A 19661-nucleotide genomic window follows, 5' to 3' on the forward strand; every position below is an offset into this window, starting at 1 on the left:
CAGCTGTGATGATAATCCAATACCATGATATTCAATAATACTTTCATCTTCCTATATTAGGAGTACTTTTACTGTAAATACTTCAAATACACGTTCCTGATAATACTTCAGGACTTGAGTGCAGGACTTTTACTTGTTTTTGAGTACTTTTATAGTGTGGTATAGATACTTTTACTTTATAGGATCGGAATACTTTTTGTACCACAGAAAAGATGCAAGATGAGAAAGAACTCTGGCGTACTTAATACGTTATATATATATATATATAATACGATTTAAACAAGAAGACTAAAACTCTCAATTAATTGAAGGGAAAAAACAGATGGAAGATTACAAATACGTGAAGTTGCATTGTGTCAATCTCGGAGACGGATTGGGATCGGGAGGCTTGGCAGAACCTCGCAAATCACATTTCAGTCCAGCGGAGCGAAACATGACAGACGTTTCTATCAAAGCCGCATGTTGAGGCAAAGGAAGGGCACCTTTGACTCTTGTTCCCATCTCTCCCCATTCAGCCCCGCTACGCTACATTTTAATGGACTCTGTAGGAAATCCATGTGGGACAGATTACATTGTGGAAGGAAGCGGGTTTGATCGTCTACAAATAAGCACTACGGCCAGACGGCAGCGGTTCCCAAAGTAGAGATCTCAGCAAATCGACTCGCGCTCACTTTGTTTTGGGCAGAAGGTACTTTGTTAAGAGCCACGGACATGTGGCTTTAGTACATTTACTCTGCCTCTTTGTTGAGCTCAGGGGAGATGTTCTTTGTCTTTCACTGTCCAACACTTCTTCTGACCAACTTTGACATGGTAGCACGTGAGATTAATATTTAGCTCAAAGTTCAATAAGGTCATTAAGATTCATTGTAGCACTTATTGCCAGAAAAGAACAGCAATATTTGACGTTTCTGCAAAAAGAATCTAATATTCCCTTTTTCTTCAGAGAAATGACGGTGTGGTTAACTCTCAAACCTCAAAATGTTTTCTTGAAACAATCACCAAAACTACACCGTTTATCTTAAAGAAGCTGTAAAAAGTGTCATAATCTTCAGCTTTTCATCGCTTCCATCAGAAAACGCAACCAAAACAGAGCTAAGAATTGTGATATTTCATCAACAACATTTTATTCAACTTATAATAAACTATGTGCTTTAACCAGATCGTGTAAAAAGCATTAAATTCTGCGCTCCTAGCGACTAGCGAGCCATGATTGATTTGGCTGAGACCAACGGTCACGTGACAACAATGTGGTAGCACATGTGAGCACATGGAGAAATGTTGGATTCATAGATTCCATTGTTTTCTAATTTTGGAACAAAGAAATTAAACTTGCAATTTCTTCTTTTTTTTCTATGATGTATGGCATGGTAACTATGTTATGCTACAATTCTAGCCACGATAGTGCTGTTTTCCATAGAGGTGCAGGACTTATATGTTGCAGAGAAAATCAAGGCCACAGAGAGTAAAATGTGACCGGAATCTAAAAACACCCCACGGCAACAACAACACTCGGTCAAGGTTGAGGAGTGTTTGTGATGACGGGTAATAAGAAGGCTAATTGCAGGTTAGTTAAAGGATAAAACCTTTGGTCTCATAAATGAAAGTACACAGCCGTACACACTCAGACCTCTACTTTCTGCCTCGCTCCATAAACAGCACTCTACTTTCTGCATGTTGGCATCGAGAAGTTCAGAATCGTCCAATATGGACATCATTCTAAGGGACACTGGGCTGTCCTCTGTCGGCCTCTTTTCATTTTTTATCCCACTAATGTTAAGGATCTATTGAATTAATTCTATTTACATTTCTATATCGTGAAAATGTAGCCAGCCACAAAGTAATAAAAGAGATTAAAGTGTGTTATATTAGGTGACTGGAGTCACAGCAGTCCTGTAAACTGTGATGTGAATAGATGGCTAGCTAACTCTTTCCTCTATGAGAGGTATGGACTCTCCCTTTGGTGATGAGGAACCATCTCTTTTACAGGACATGAAGACATGTTCGAGTGACGATACAACAAATTAAATAAACAAGGATTTGGACAATTTCTACAATGTTTTAACATACAAAACTACAATTAATATGCTCTCGACAAAGCTACCTGACTCTATTGACAGAAACTAAATAAAACCACTGTTTCTACAATTAGCAACTCTGGTTTGGTTGAAATAAATCCTTAATTGACAGAGTCAGACGTGAAAAGAAACAAACGTGATATGCTCTCCTCAAAGCTAGCCGACTCCATTAAGAGAAACAGTTATTATTATTATTATTATTATTATTATTATTATTATTATTATTTCACCTCGCTGATCCTCAGACTCAACACAAAGTAAATAAAACTTTCCAGTCTCCCACCAACTCTGGTGTGAGAGTTTGAAAAAGAGAATAAGTTAAAGAAATAAAAAAAGTAACCAACGTAACATTTTCACTGTTTTCTGACCGTTTTATTCAACCTGTTGGTGACCAGAATAAAACACAAAGTCATACTCAAACACACACACACACACACCAAATGTTAGTGGAAAAAGAGTAAAATACTGTTACATTATAATGTCCTGAATCCCAAATAAAACATCGCCTGTATTAAAAATAAGAGTTTAGGAAGATAAATAGCTGCTTCATCTAAAAAATGTATCCCTGTTCAATTTTTTAATGCAGAGTTTTAGTGTCCCAAGATGGTTTCAACACCGATCTAAATCGTTTGCCTGACAAGAGTGAAGTTCTGGCACCTCATGGTCAAATATAAAAGCATTAAATAATGGGCCGTCTGCAGCGCCAACATAAAATGATCTGCATTGCCTTTCAGAACAACACTGGTCACCTCTATAGTCCTTTCATGGGCTGTTGATGGATATAAAGCATCAAGCAGATACACCCCGGAGTGCCCCCGGAGACTTCTATCTTCCAGCCTTCGGCGGGTTAACGTGGCAGAGTCTCGCCGCTCTGAAGCTGCAGCTGCACTCGTGATTGAAATGAAAACAAGGCAGAATGGCTGCTGTCAGACGTGTGATATATGACCTGTAATGGGATGTTTCCAGAGCTCCCGCTCCATATGGCTGCCTACAGCCCACCAGACCTGGACCGAACTGTGTCGGAAAATAACTTTTGTTTTAACCTGGCTGCAGAATCAGAGTGGGCGGACTACGGGACTGAATTGGTGAAAATAAACCATATTTGACATTTTTTAATGCAGTTTGATTTAAAGACAGACTGGAGATTTTTGAAGTGAGAACGAGACAAATAGCGCCGCTCACTTATCTGAGCACCAGCACGGGGAGTCAACAATGAAGTATTAAGTAACACACACGTCTGTAGTTTCACTGTCTTTATATTCTTTCATTTTAAAGAGAATCTCGCTGATTAGCAGCTTATAAATAAAAAATGTTGGGACGTTTTCAACATTTTAGTATTCAAGTAAAGAAAACGAACAAAGATGAAGTTTGGGATGAAATCAGTTTGAACTGATTTACTTCTTTAAATCAAATCCCAGTATATTAAATTGTTGCTATTAAAAAAGAAAAGGAAAAAAAGATTGTTATTAAAATAAATTCTAGAAACACATACATATACTGTAAGTACTGTACACCCATAAAGACAAACAGTACACACCATGAATTTACTTTAAATCTTCTAACAGATGCACATGAAGCACACACAGGTGCACCAGCACACACACATCACATACAAACACTTTTGAACATACATAGTCCGACGCAAGTACACCTGCACACATGTACATATGCACACACACTCGTGTAACACACACACACACACACACACACACACACAAAGAGGACTTCCTGTCCGTTCATTATGAGCAGATATTCCGTCTCTGTGCGCGGGTTGTTTGAGCACTCAGGAAGGATACGCGGAGCAGGTTAATGTCCCACCAGAGAGTCAGAGTAGTGCTTGCTCTGCAGCACAGCCATGAGAAATATCGCCGCCATACTCCCACACACACACACACACACACACACACACACACACACACACACACACACACACACACACACACACACACACACACACACACACACACACACACACACACACACACACACAGTGCAGCCAGACAAAACACATGTGAAACTGCAGTTGCCTCACGGTGAAAGTGTAGCAAAACACAAAGCGGTCTGATGATACGCCAATTTAGAATGATACAGTTGTTTTAGAGGTCTTCCTCCTCACATCTGGTGTTTGTTCTCCTTTACACATGTGTCCGCTGGAGGGTCACATGTTAGGTCAACGAGGACTCATCCAGGCCATTATGCCTCACTGACAACACAAGAAGAATCCCCGAGAGTAACCCTTTATTTCACTTCAGACCCCGGCAGTTTGGCACCACGTCAGCCTCAAGAGGAGAACTCTTCACCTCATCATTAACCAAACGTTCCCTCGGCGACCACACTGGTAGACCAGACGGTGAAGAATGCATTAGTCGGATGGATTGTGAAAGCCAGAGTATTGGGCACACGTCCAGGAAGGGAGGGTGACGGGCAAACACAAAAACAGGGTGGACAAGCGTTTGGCTTTGCTTCTGCAAAATAAAGCTCAAGTTCTTATTTACAAGGAGCAAAGAGAGACGGTGGTTGTGTGAATACGTTCAGTGGGATGAACGAGTCTCCGAGGGCTTTTAAGAGGTAGTTTTTTTTACCCCCGACTCCTTCCATCCATCCACTCATCATAAAAACATTCCTACTGTGGAGTTGGCTGCGATCGAGAGGCTGTAATCTGCTCAACAATGAGAAGAAAAAATGCCCGATCTCTGCCAACTTGTTCCAATGTGTTAACACAACAACAAACATGCTGAATGAAGAGCTACTTCCCAAATTATGTTTATTTGACTCTGACAATGAAATGCAAAATCTGAAACGAGATCAGACGAATTTATCAAAGACAAAAATGTAGCTCCAAAGACAATAATTCAACCCGCAAATGCTGATGAATGGCGTGAGGCTGAAGAGGCGCCATCGGGCAGAAACTGGATTCAGTGCAGAGATAAAAACTGAGCGACTTCAAAAAGCAAAGGATGTCTGTTCTGAGAGGATGCTTTGGAGAGGGAGAATACGGCCTTGGGGAGTCAGGTATTTTATTTTCTTAGTATATTCGGTAGGGACAAGTTAGCCAAGAGGCTATTTTCCATCTGTAGTCCCAAGGTAGAATATAAGGTTCACAGGAAATGACCAAAGTACAGAGGACCAGAGGCAGGATGAAGACGGTACCTCAGAAGCCCGTATTACTGCCTCAAAACCAAAATGATTTCTTTACCCAGGAGCAGTTGAAGGCCTCTTGAGAGGAGACAGAAATATGTCATATAGAAGAACGGTTCCTACGACAGATCATTGAAATTTCAGATGCGCGTTCACCGAAAGTCAAAAGACTTATAGAATCAGAAGTCACGGTCTTGAGCTGTCAGGTAAGAGTGCCTTAAGGACTCAGCAGGGTTACCGCGCCACCAAGGCACCATCTCCTTTGTGGCTGTGTGTGCTCCTGTCTGGAACAGTTAATCTGTACATATTCGCCCCATGCAGGAGTCGCTATTGCTCTCCCAAACTGTAGTGGGAACCGTGGAACAAAGCAACCACGAAGAGGTCGCTGTCAAAGAAAACAACAACTGTGTTTGTCCAAACTTTTGCAGGAGCTGCATGTCACCGAATCAGCTACTGACCTTATTGAGGCTAGGAGGAGCGATTGAGTTTAAATTGGTAGCCACTGGTCTGACCATCGGGAGCAGTGTCAGTGTCTCGGGGTCACTCTGATATGTGGAGAGGAGGTGGACGATCAGGCTTCCTCTTCAGCCCTGCGATTAGGTATCAGGAGATCAAAAGTCCTCCCAAGAACTACGTGACCTCTGACCTTCTCTTTAGGCCTCATCAATTGATTCTTTGTCAATGTAGAAGATATTCAATGGTGGAGGTCTGTGTGTGTGATAGCGGCCATTTCCAGTTTTGCAACCTTGGATCTGAAAGTCAGTCCAAAAACCTCCTAGCGCTCACAACTCCTGGCAGCTGGAGACATTTTCCAGCTCACTTCAGGCGAGATACTGTAGCCCCCCAAACTATTGTGTAAAAAGGACCATGAGGAATTTCATTTTACTGCACTATCAGACGTGTGATTGTTAGCCAGTAAGCCAATGAGCGTGGCGGAGAGAGAGAGAGATTAATAAACTGGAGTGGAGAGTGATGAAAGCTTGCACTGCAATAAAGAATACGCTACGCATTCATTCAGAACCACTCTTCATTGATTTTACAGTAAAAATCTCTGACTTCTTTATATTTGAGATTTCATGAAAGTCTTTTATCATTTGTTATGTTTTGGATTTTGGAAAATTGGAGTTACAGTTCTGTGAAATGTGCATTTAAAAAGAGGGAGAAAAGGTTCAGCCAGGTTCACATGTTGGCTCCGAGGCCGCATCATAAACTGGATGACTGTTGTGTTTCGCCCGTGAATTAAAGCACAAATAGGAAGACAAATTCAAAATAAAGTCAACGTTGGCCACAGAAACTTAAGTCCCCCCAAAAGCCAAACTAAACACTGCTACAGATCCCCCAAAGGGCCAATTGCTGTTAGATTTCCATAGCTTTACCTGGCAAGTGGTTTGACAACATAAACCAAGCGGTTACTCTTTGACGGGCACGATCCCCTGCACATTGAGTGATAGTATTTCACACTGTGTACTGTCGACCACCCCGCTGTTTACTCCAACGGAACAGTCCGACCCAGCATTTCTCTTTTCAAATCCCTCCGTTTTCTCCCTGGGAGGAGATTTCCTTTTTCTTTTTCCATTCCTGCGAGCTCTCAGATGATGTCATGCTCACAAGAGTTTCCATTGCTCCAAAACAATCCTGCTAACCTCAGCGCTGCTTCTTTGCTACCACACATTCCTGCTTCAAAAAAAAAAAAGGCAGCTGACCTATCGCACCTGTGATTTGTGTGGAAACAACGCTCTCCGATAACGCCGACCTCGCACCTTCCGCCCGTCTTATCTGCCGGCTCATGGCCGCGATAGCGGGAACGAAGGGGCGGGATTTGCAATTGTTGCAGACAAATCAGGCGATGTGCCGCAGATAAAGCCACTTTGAGCCTTTGTGTTTGACATGAACTTCATAATATTGTTCTGACCTCTTCTTTTGGCCGTGGAGCATCTGAACGTTTTGCAGAAAAGAGGTTTTTTCAGGTTGGAAAACACAAGAGATGAAACGATGGAAAATCTAATGAGGTGTGAAAACAATTATGGTTTTTTTTAAAGATATTTTGGATTGAACTGCATTACGCAGATTTAGATTTGCTTCTCAAGTGTCAAACTTGCATGAGACAATGTACCACTTCTTATAAGGACAGATCCCAGTCATATTGTTCTATTTCTGTGATTTCTGCTTTATTTCATTACTACAACAAAAAGGACATGAAGAATTTGAGAGAACAAAAGGATATGATGGACATTTTTCTTTCTGTAGATTGTGAAAATGTTTTCTACGACCTAAGTCTCTCTCTCTCTCTCTCTCTCTCTCTCTCTCTCTCTCTCTCTCTCTCTCTCTCTCTCTCTCCCAAAGACAGGTGTATTTTTATGAGCTCTCCTCTTAAATTACTGTGACTTCACCAGCAGTTTGTGGCCGTTTTGAGAGAAGAGCTTCTTAATTACTCTGGGATACACAGCGTCTAAGTTCTAACCAGGCTAACCAGCCCCCCCACAGTAACACAACCACGTGTCACGTCATTACAGTCCAAACTGCACAAGAAACACACACACACACACACACACACACACACACACACACACACACACACACACACACACACACACACACACACACACACACAAAGACATTATAATGCCATCAGGTGCGTTTCTGAAGTGAAATTGTTGTTGACACACTGTCAGAAAGGTGCTGATTTAAATAATCGCTGAGACAATAGTTTCTATTATTTTGCAGACCCCACACATACAGGTTACAGTCTAAGTGGGCTTATAAAATCCTCATGTTATGCCATCTGTCTAGAGCTGAAACGATTAATGATTCATTGATTACAGACAAAAAATAAATAACTATGTTGAAGGGCTGGTCCATATTTTTTGCTATTATAATATATATATATATATATATATTAATAATATTAACAATATCAGAAGTAATAATAAAGGTTTAAAGTATACAACCTTGTAGTTTATCACACAGCCTAAGCACACACTAGTAAACTTAAGAATGAAGTATGAATAGGCCAAGCAGATATTAGCATATCACACATGTGTATGATAACGTCATATTTTAGCCAATAAGTTAACATTTTACAGTTAAAAAAAAAAGTTTTCTAAATTACAGGACTCGGTTTGTATCTTGTTCACAATTTCAGAGATCACTGTCACAAAAGTCTGTTTATCTAGTGTTAAAAAAGGAAAACCGTCTTTCAGATTTTCTTACTCTCAACTACGTGCATTCGATTCTTCAGGACGGCACAAGCAGAAGTTGGTGGAGGGGTTGCAATAACTTCCTCCATACACACACACACACACACACACACACACACACACACACACACACACACACACACAGAGACAACGCTTCTTACACAGACAGCTATAGCCTCATACATCCCACCCCCTGCTCATTCTCTCTCTCTCTCTCACACACACACACACACACACACACACACACACACACACACACACACACACACACACACACACACAGTTACCAGCCTCGTCTGGCCTGAAACCAGCGAGGTCTTCATGTGAGCCGCACAGACGGGGGTTTTGGGCTGGGAGTGAGAGGCAGCCCTGGTTTACAGGTCAAGCCTGCAGCTTTACAAGGGAAATCTCCAGAGCCACTATAAATACCACTGTGAGCTTTAAGGGTGCAGTATATCACACCACTGGGTTTGAAGGACCACAAACCAACCTAGTTTTTGTAATCTCCCCCTTTTCCCAACTGTACAGTCGCATGAGCCTGAATACAATTAAATGTGAATTTCCCTTCCTCCTATTCAAGTGACTGTTAATTGATTGGCCCGACTTCAAAACACGCCCCCCCCCCAACCGCTGCAACAAAGAGCTGGCCGTTCACCTCGCGCGTCAGACCCAAATATCATTAGAAGTACCTTTAAAACGTTTGGGGGGGTGGTTTCACTTTCTTTCTTTTTTTCCCCCCCTTTTGCTGTAGTTCTGAGCAAACTGCACAAATATGTCAAGAACCAATTCAAGTAAGTTGTGAGGATTTTCAACGAGCCCCACCTGCAAAGCGAGACATTTACTCAGCTCGAGCTGATGTACCGCGACTCGAAATGAGGCCTAATGATTCGCTCAAGGAGACGGCTGCATAAAACTTACTGCGTTGTCAAAGTGACACGGCCGCGCAGCATGTGCAGCGTAAATCAAGCAGGTATGCACTTCACTCGAGACACATCTCGGTTCACTCAGTTGTTACTCCGCTGTGTGACGAGAAAGACAAAAGGTGGCAGAGCCTCGAAGTTGTCTTTCGAACACCTGAGCGGCACAGATGTGGAGTCGGAGGACAATGAAAAGCTAGCGATTCGGCGCTCAAGTGCAAATCCCCACCGGCCAGCTCTGGTTAGCGACAGACGGCACTAATTGGTTCCAGAAGCGTTCGCTCTCGTTCGCACTGGCTGGGATGGCAAGCAGCGAGGGCGGGCAGAAAGAGGGAGAGAAAAAAAGGGAGGGAGGGAGGGCGAGCAAGTAATGAGAGGTCAGCCGCCATCTACAGTCGGGCTGCCAGAGCCAGAAAGGCACGCCAATTTTATGGTCAATTGGGCGACGCATCTGGACTCATAGATCACAGGCCTGCAGGGCCGGACTTAGCACCCAGCTCACACACATTTCACACACACAAAGCAGACCACACAATCACAGGCTACACACACACACACACACACACACACACACACACACGTCAGGGAAACACGATGCCGTCGACTTCAGAGAGAGTTTTAATGTCAGAATTCCTTATGATGACCTCATCATCACCATATAGATACATTTGTCTTCATATTTCCTGTTTCCAGTGGGACAGTTGAGTCTTTTTAGCAAGTTAGAACTATGCAAATATTCACAATGCTCATTCTCAGCCACACCCACTTCACTTTAAAAGTACATTTTTGGATTTCTTTATTTGAAACATGCTTTTTTTTTTTTTTGTTATGCCAAACTTTTTAGTCTGTTCTTGCTGCGGTGATCGGGACACAATTATTTATAGTTCCTACCTTGTTACAAATAAACAAAAAGCAGACGAAAACAAGACAGAGGCTTTTCCTAAGTGAATAAGACCCACTGTGAAGTCACTGAGTGAACGTTAAATCAGATCTTTTAGTCCAGAACAAGGTGTCCCAACCGTTCCAGGGAGGCAGCATATTGGGAAAATGTGCAACATTGTGCCATTCACGTTTTGGTTTGGCTCCACGCTCTCTACTTATCTAATTAACTTCGCACAGTTTAAGACGTGGGATGTTTTCTTCTATATGTTGTGACAAAAGACGCGTTCAGTAATTGGCCCGACACACAGTCTGCATGCATTCTACACGAGCTACTGGCTCATTATGTCTCTTTGTGTTTCTTGTGTTTAAACTGTATTTTGGACACAAATTGGTTCTCTGGTTCACGCTCAGGCTCGGCCCACAATATGTCATTATGTGAACCATTACAGTGAACTATTATATTAGGTAGTTTTGGAAGCAGTTGAATCTTAATATGAAGAGAAAAATGTAACAATCATAAAATGAAGCTCTTGTGTTCTGATGGAAAGCTCCAGAACAGCTGGTTAATGAGGCCCGAAGTGTTATCTCGTTGTGTGTTTACTCTGTTTTGAGTAATGGATAAAGTATACCACCCACTCTGGGTGTTATCAGCAGATGGAATGGACGTCATCACAGGACATCAGCCTCATAGGAAGGGTTAGAAGGAGCCTGCTAAACCTACTGGTCAGCTCAGAAGGCAGTTATCATCAAATCACCAATAAAAATACACGCTGTGCAAAGTCAACAATGTTGTTACGTAATTTACTTATTCTACCTTAAACCATGATTTCTTTCCTAAACCTAAACAAGCAGCTTTGTTGCTTAACCCTGAAGTGTTTTTGTTTCTGTCCACAACATTTAGTTTCTCTTTCATGGTGGTGATAACTGCCCGTACACTCTGCTGATAACGTTAAAAAACGGGTGCGTACACCACCGCCATGACACGGTTACTTTAAGTTGCATTGCAACAGGTCGTCTTACCTCTGTGGGGCCGGCCAGTGACGACAGCAGGGGGTTCATGCAGCCGTACCGCTGCATTGTCACCATGATGACGCAGCGGAGCATCTCCAAGAAAGCCGCGGTTGGCCTGAACATGAGGACACAACAACACAACACTATGAGGATTAATGACCTTTCAGCTGGATACCTTCATCTTTACTGAGGTCCAGGCCTTCAACTCCAGGACGCAGTTTGATGTTGATGTTGGAGGAATAATTACAGACCAGAGCTGACTGAGTTCAAATAGATCTGACCTTTGATGTTAATGAGGGTAGCGTTCTATTAGGAGGTCAATTAGAGCTACAAGCAGGACAACGACAAGAGCTATGAAGTCCCGTTCAGACAAGAGAATGTTATTTTAATGTTACATGTCTGTTTGTTCATTTACATGTGTTAGTGGAGCTGAGTTTTTGCATTTTCCTTGTTATTGAGTTCCATCAGCTCAGCACACAGCGGGGGGGTTCTGTGTGATAAATGAAGAACAACAACATCCAGCTGTTTGGTAAACGCACACGATGAAGGAAACCTCTCAGACTCCAGTCCCTTCAGCGGTTTGGCGTTTTAAATGAATAAATCAGGGCACATTTTTTATTACCCATCTCCCCCTGGAATATTAATCCTGTCTAAATGGGACTCCCGACCTCTGACCTCTCATAGATAAAAGGTTCCCAACCTTTTCTTTCTTGTGACCCAAGCAATGTCTACTCATGACCTTTTTGTCAGTTTTTATATGACTCAAAGTTCTACCAAAGACTTATTTGTGTGTACTGGATTTTTAAATAATCTATCAATCGTTAAATATTAATATAAAAAAATAATAATAACCAACGTGGCCATAACCTTAAATAAATTGTGGCTGACGTCACTTCAGAGTTCACTCTCCATTCAATTCTACGAGGAGCGGTGTGAGAAGTGTTCACCATCGTCTTGTTTGCTCTGCGCAGATTTCACTCCCATTTAAAATCTGACACGAGAAATTGCACGGCTCTCTCATGTTCAGCCAGTTTGATTTTTGATTGACAGGTTGCTGCCGCTACCAGAGACGTATACGTCGTCTCTACGTCACTCCTCCGCATTCCAAATATGGTCACTAACGCTCATTGGCTGCAAAAAACCCCCCCACATAATCCAAGATGGCGACGGCAAAACCGACGGCCGAACTTGAGGCTTCAAAGACACGAATGGCTGACGTCGCGATGACTACGTCCACTTCTTACATACAGTCTATGATTTAAACAATGAATGGATCATCATATATGTTGTCAATACTTTTACAGTAGATTGACTAAATGAACAAATCATTTCAGCAGTAGTAGCAGAAATATGTTGTTGTCCTTCGTTCTTATCTTAAATACATTGACTCATCTTGTGACCCCGTGGAGAGAGTCGACCCCTAGCTTGGGAACCACTGTCATAAATAACCAGAGCCTTCCTCTCCTGCTTCTCAGTCCGCCAACATGAACACATGTCAGTGCTGTACCTCTGGTCCATGATGAAGCCCAGGGAAGTCAGAGTGAGCAGAACGTAGCCGGTCATCCCCAGCATGGTTAACTGGGACAGCATCTATAGGGATCAAGATGTGCATGCATGCCATTAGAAATGTGGTTGGGGGAAAAAAAAAATACATTAGAATGTAAACCTTAAATTAATATTGTGGCTGGTTTAGTTACGATCGCAGGAGACCTTACTGGGAGAGCGGTCGTAAACCGCACGGCTGCTCGGCTGTTTACCTGGCAGTGCCAACCAAAACATGTCCGACCTTCGGCATAAGTGCGCTGGCACATACTGTATCCTGCAGCAACTGCAATCCGCTCCTTACTTTACACTGACATGCCCGGTTTGCATAGACGCTCTAATCATCCCAGATGGGACTTGACCGCGGTGGAAGAGGCTGCAGTTTGAATCCCGATAGCCCCCCGAGCGGAGCCAAAACAACCAACATCCGAGCACAAATCCCATGCAGACCCTCGCTGACCTTTTCCAAAACTATTTGGGACGCACACCAAAACAACTGAGCGGTACAGGACGTGATGTACGTTCTAATTTGTGTTCTCTAACCCGCGGCCTTGGCTGAGGGCAGCAGCTGGAAGCCCCGTGTCTCCTGAGGATGCCGTGAGCTGTCAGCTTGGGTTTACATTTCTCCGACACTCAATACGGAGCCTGACAGCCAAATCTCACCGACTGCTCCCAATACGACCCAGAAGGCCAAATATAGTGAACACACAAAATCAACCCATCAACAGGATGCAATATGTCTTTGTGTTTATCCAGGAATCTTAATCCATATGAACCATATTATCTGAGCCCTCACATGGGAGCAATGAGGGATGACTTTGTCTTCCGTGAATCAAATGGTTGTGTGTGTGTGTGGGGGGGGGGGGGGGGGTTCTGGTCTCGATCCATCCATCAGAGTGAAGGAACACGACTGTCAGAGTGTATTAAAGCTGAATGATCATCGCAGGAGGGTTCAAAGGCTACAGACACAGTTATTTTTAGTAAGAGGCGCAATGAGCGGAGAATTATTTTTTGGTATCGAAAGGTTATGTGAACTTATCCACGTTCATTAACCTGTGTGTGTGTGTGTGGGGGGGGGGGGGGTCACTTGGTCGCGTGATCGCTTTTGTTTTTGTTTTGACTGTTGGAGAGAATCCTCCACAGACCCCTCAAGAGTCGTCAGGTCGAGTCACATTTGCAGAAATGTTTTGTTTTGGAAGAAGAAATGTTTCACGATTCTTTCATCGTGTCACTTCTTCATGTGATCGAGTGTCAAACTGCAGCAATAACAGTAGAGGACAGAAAGGAAAGTGAACATCTGGTGGCAGCGAATGATTGTGTTATTCTATTGTCCCCCGAGACGAAGCACATTAACTCATTATTGCAGCCGTTATTATGACGACGTGCTCCTAGAATAGAGTTACCACTGAGGGAGTACTCCGGGAGTAAAATGTTCCTGCAGTAAGTTACGGGTAAGACACATCCTTTACTATTACTAATTTGCAGAGAAAGATCAAGCATTATTTCAGACCATTTCATGATCCAATCACATATCTGGGCCTTTTCTTTGCTGCTTCACGTCACCGGGGATGTAAAAGCTCAGCGGTGGAAGAAGTACTCAGATATTTTACTACCACACAGACCACATAATACCTCAATATATCTTGTCAAATGTCTTTGACTGAAAGTATTGGCATCAAAATATACTTAAAAGGTCGACTCCTTCTGCAGTCGTTTCTGTGTCTTTCAAAAGGGAAACGCCGACTCAGTCATTAGCGAAAACGTCTGTAAGCTGACCAATAATGTGAACGCTAGCTCTCTCTAACACTCTACTCACAAAATCAGTGATTTTACTTTGCAGAACAAAGGAGCTTCTGGTCTACCGCTCTTTGTTTGTGTTGTTGTGTGACTTCTGATCCAAACTAACCTGCCGTCCACACCAGTACATGCTAATTATATTTTGTATAATTAATCTGAACCTGCAAAGTAACTATAGTTATTAAATGAACGTAGTACAGTAGCACGTTTCCTTTTAAAGTGTAGTGAAGTAGAAGTTTAGGTATTTTCCACTACGGTAAATGCTGACCCACTAGTGTTGACTATGGCAACACAAGTTGCACATAATTAGACTCTGATTGCACATCAATTAGCTAATCTAAGTTAACATATCATGTCATGTTGTTGCTCTACATACATCATAGCAGGTACTGAAGTCCAAATGTTGCAATCATAAACACACTAATGGAGAGTTGTTCTGAGATAAGACTGGGTCTCTTCCCCGCTCTGCCTCTAACTGTTTAACAAACCTATAATAAAACGCACACGTTGTTCTGCTGATGACGTAATTGAAGAGTAGCTTCACTTCATGTTTTCACGGCTTAGAATTAACGCAAAAGCCCATAAATTCTGCAGCAGTGTATCATCAATTGTGGAGCTAAATAAGCGCCTAGAGAACATGTGGGTATAAATACATAACAGTGACATGATTTATCGTCGGGGCCGCAGCGCTCACTTTGTTATTTTCCCGTCCCGAGTCCTGATTGCTGCATCCTGAAGGCTATTTGGGTTGGGAAATGGTTGACTCGACAATTAAGGCGTTTGTGTTCACTGCCGGACCACCAGCTGGTGTTTCATTCGCCGAGAGGGAGGGGAACCCTCGACCCTGGATGGGGAGGTGTGTGTGTGTGTGTGTGTGTGTGTGTGTGTGTGTGTGAGGGTGGGGGACCACAACTGAAGGGAGCACCACGGAGGTAGCGATTCAGAAAAAAAAAAAGAAAGGCCATTTTATTTGGGAGTTTGAAGGCGCTGGGCGTGACAGCACTTTTTGGCTAACCAAAACTATGCCTGGGGAAAAGAGGCTTCCAAAGATAACTGCTGAGGAGACCTGCTTCTCTTTTTTTTTTTTCCTGACGGAGGAGGAAGGGGGTCTCTTGGCTCGTCGAGTGGAAAATAATAGACAAAGGTTGTTCTAAAGGGGAATGCCGATCAGTCATTCTGTCATGATGTTAGACAGAGCTGGTCTTTTCCTGCCGGCTAAGTAGAGGACTCGGCTCGGCCGTGGGGGGCAGCCACAACAAACTGCATAATTGGGTGAAATAATGTTGGCAAACAAACACGTTAGCGCTCGGCCTTAAATTAAGAGCCCTGGACCACCTTGTCATACTTTATATGAGGGATTACGGTAGCCTAAACATAACAGCAGCCAGCGTGTGACCAGGAGGTCAACCCTGCTTCAAGCATATAGGAATGTAAAAATGCACTCCTTCCTCCTTCTGGAGGACCGTCAGTGTGCTTTTGAGCAAGGCAGCAAAACCTTCTAATCAAGTTTAAAAGCACAATTCCTCTGCCGACATTTACAGTTTTCCATCTGCGACGCATACGCACCATTTTGTTTTCAAACAGGTCATGGTAAGTCCCCAGCGCCATCAGGAAGTGTATGACCACATAGACTTGTAAAGGCAGCGGCCAGCTGGGATCGTGAGGCACTTCCTGTCCGGTAACCTGCACATGGAAAATAAAACATGTTTAATTCCCCAACCCCTCGTATTTTTTCTTGCAATTTTTCTGGACAGATTCTCACACCAGACAGCATGCCTTGTACTTATATAACAAGATTCCTTCAGGTTGAACTTCGTGTTTCTAGTAACATGTTCAGAGGTTTCACAGTGTGGTCGCAACGTTCAGAGCAGTGGAACACTGACTCCTCATTAATAACCATTGTAAATACATATCAAATAGAATGTATGGTCAGTTTTTATTTCACTATGGCTGAAAGGACCATTAACAAAGCATTCGTATGTAAAGTTATATATTTCAACTTCTCTCGCATGTTAACTAGATTTCACACACTTTCAGTAGAGGAACGTGACCTGCAGGTCTTACAGCTGACCCAGGATGGGCGGGAGCTTCATACCAATTTGTCATTATATTTGTTTTGCTTTCCTATTTGTTTTTTCAAGTTAGCTGTTACTTTCCAATAACCCCCCTAGAATCCCTCTGGTTAATCACTGCCATAAACAATCATTACCTATTAAGTTATAATCCTTAAAGGAATAGTTTGGGTCTTTTTAAAGTGGGGCTCTATGAGGTTCTAATCTATAGTCAGTGTATTAGCTACAGTAGAGAAGCATTCAGTAGTACCAGGACGAGAGGTTATGCACAGCAGCAACATAATGCAGTTTAGACAACTTTTAAAATACATCAATATCAAGTGTACTATACTTTCACTGGTAGACTGTACAGCTGTCTCAGGGCAAGGGTTTCTTTTAGGTGTCTAAAATACGTTTTGCTGCCCCTGTTGCTTTGCTCCAGTGCGGTAACTCCCGTCTGTTTCTACAAACTGGAGGTGTGCCCGCCCCCGTCTACTGTAGGCAACACACTGTGGATATGTACCTCAGACAATCCCACTTCAAAATGCCCAAACCTTCCCTTTAAGATTCCATTCCTGGTGGATTTTGGTGACAACTGCAGTTGCTAATGATAATAGCATGCTCATGTTAAGAACACAGGATGTTACAAATGTTTATGCTCCCAAATCAGGTTCAATATTTGCAGGCCGTCCTGGACACACAGATGTAGTCCTGCATGGGACTCAGCCAATGACAATAAAAACGTCTCTAAATAGATTGAGTTTCTATTGCAGCATAAAAAAATGGACTTTGATATCATGAATATGATTAAGAGACACTGAAAACAAGACGGCGGCAGGGCAGGAGTTAGAAAAGAGAAGTAATGGGAAACGACAAAAACAATAGAAAACAAAAGTGAGTGAGAATGTTGCGGTCCTTAAAAAAAGAAAATGCCAAAAATGAACTCATAAAAGTCAAACGTCTCTGATGACGTTTCTACTTCTTGTGTGTTTCTATTCTTTATGACTAAAAGGCCTTTTGTCGCTTCAAGCTGAATTTTAAAAAGGGTGAAAATGAGTTTGTTGTGTTCCATCTACAAAGTCATCCAGGATTTATTGGGAGTAGCGGTTTCCCCCAAACACACAGTCATATATGAGTCCTTTCCTAAGAATTCCCCGAGTCACTTGACCAGTTTTTTCTTCAGCTTCCTAACAAAGTAACTCAGCCTGAGGGCCATCGGGCTGAAACTGCATCCTTTTTGGGAGTGAAGTAAAAAGAAAACAACACACAAAAGAAAAACTGTCCAATCATAAGAGGCCTGTCTCTAATTCGGGGGGTTTCCCAGGATCCCGAGGAACCAAACCACCACATGTGGGTTCCCCCCCGCATCCCGTCCCCAGTCCTGTAGGTATTCCAGCCCGGTGCTCTGCTTATTCTCAAAGAGCTGCAACACGTTCTAACCCTCTCTCCTCCCTTTTCCTTTCTTTCCCTCACCGGCAGATATCAACGAGCAGCCGTCTATACGCAAAAGCCTTTCAAGATATTCCGGTTCAATTCCAGCTCCGTCCGTGTTTAGAACCGCCCCGCTGGGTTTAAGGGGCCAATTTTAATTGTGAAGGCAAAGGGGAGTTTCTTTTTTCTTTTTTTTTAAAGTGTGAAGCATGAAGGGAAGTATATGTGTGACACCATCAGCGTTATTTCAAAGCTAACCGCCGGGGCATTCAACTTGAGCCTGTATTTCTTTCTATGCACACTCACACACGCACACACACACATTCACACTCGACTGCATGCGGTTTTAATCCCGCAGACTGCCTTTTTAAAAGACGGTGAAAATGAACTTATTGTGTTCCCTCTACAAAGGCGTTGCAGCTTTTATTGGATGTGGCAGTTCCTTGTAAAACTTGCAGAATATGTGAATCCTTCAATAAGGAAAGCTCTTGAGTCATTTAAGCCTGTGTTTTGCGTGTGATGGGTAATGAAGCCTGAGGGACATTGTTGTGAAATGATACCTCCTGCAGGAATGATGTAACCAAGGGATTTTTTTTTTTTTTTTTTTAACCAACCTCGGGATTGTCTACGTGGTCACCGAGCCGAGGTTTGCCAGGACTCCAACTCGGACCTTTGAAGAAAGTTGACAGCTTGTCACCGATGGTCTTGAAAGTGTTGGACCTTCTCCACAAATACAAATAGGAGTGCAGCTAAAAGAAAAGAAACCCCACGAGTCAAAAAAACAATACACAATCAGATGCTACAATTGATCAACGTTAATGAAGTCATGTCTGCGACAGCTAATCCCGAGGAGAACGATTTCAGTTTTCATTGGGCTGCAAATATAATCACAACATCCACCTTCTTGGCATTTCCCTTTGTTGGCCTCCTTCACCTCAGCTGGCCAGTTTGTTTGGAGTGGAATTATAATGTTATGGTTACAAAATGGCCAAATTAGGGAAACTTGAACCCCCCCCCCCCTCCTGGACTAAAAGGTGTTTATACTCCACAACCATTGATGAAGAGATGGGACCAACCTGAACGTAGAGGATTTGAAAGGTGTTGATGGGGAACACCAGGCCGTACACCACTTTGTCTGACTCTTCAGCAAAGGTACCTGAGAAGAAAACGTGCAGCTTGTATTTACTGAATAACATGAATAAATACCTATATTGAATACATAAAACATCTACATTTACACATTCAGAAGACCATCAGTGACATTATCGTTGCGCTTGGGTCCACCTGGTGAATGTGAGTCCAGCTCCGTTTTAGTCTCCACCAACTCCTCAGGGAAATATCTGTCTCTTGAGTTAATCAAGACGTATATATTTGCCCGACGTTTGGTGTAATGAATACTCTTATGGGTAAAATATTAAACCACAGGATCATAGCTTCTGGGATCAACCTTTTAAAACTGTCTGCAGCCAAAGAAAGAGAGAGAAAACGGCCCAAGGGATTTCTGGGTAATGTCACCCTCAAAATCTAATCAGTTACCCCTCGCTGACGTTTCCCTTCATTGTGTTGTTATAATGGGTCATACCACAACTTTTGGTTTCCAGTGATGAGAGGGAAGACATC

The 19661-nt window shown here is 42.8% G+C and overlaps 1 protein-coding gene across 1 annotated transcript in view; it reads right to left on the reverse strand.

Annotated features, from left to right (window-relative positions):
- The window catches only part of agmo (alkylglycerol monooxygenase), a 44387-nt gene that overhangs the window by 1842 nt on the left and 22884 nt on the right, over positions 1-19661 (reverse strand). The window contains exons 8-12 of the mRNA XM_079165198.1: positions 19118-19197; positions 18656-18790; positions 16126-16242; positions 12728-12810; positions 11230-11335 (exon numbers count right to left, since the gene is read on the reverse strand). Of these exons, the coding sequence (XP_079021324.1) occupies positions 11230-11335; positions 12728-12810; positions 16126-16242; positions 18656-18790; positions 19118-19197 (521 nt within the window). The remainder of the gene's footprint in view (positions 1-11229; positions 11336-12727; positions 12811-16125; positions 16243-18655; positions 18791-19117; positions 19198-19661) is intronic.

Source organism: Pholis gunnellus (assembly GCF_910591455.1).
Source record: "Pholis gunnellus genome assembly, chromosome: 8".
Taxonomy (NCBI): Eukaryota; Metazoa; Chordata; class Actinopteri; order Perciformes; family Pholidae; genus Pholis; species Pholis gunnellus.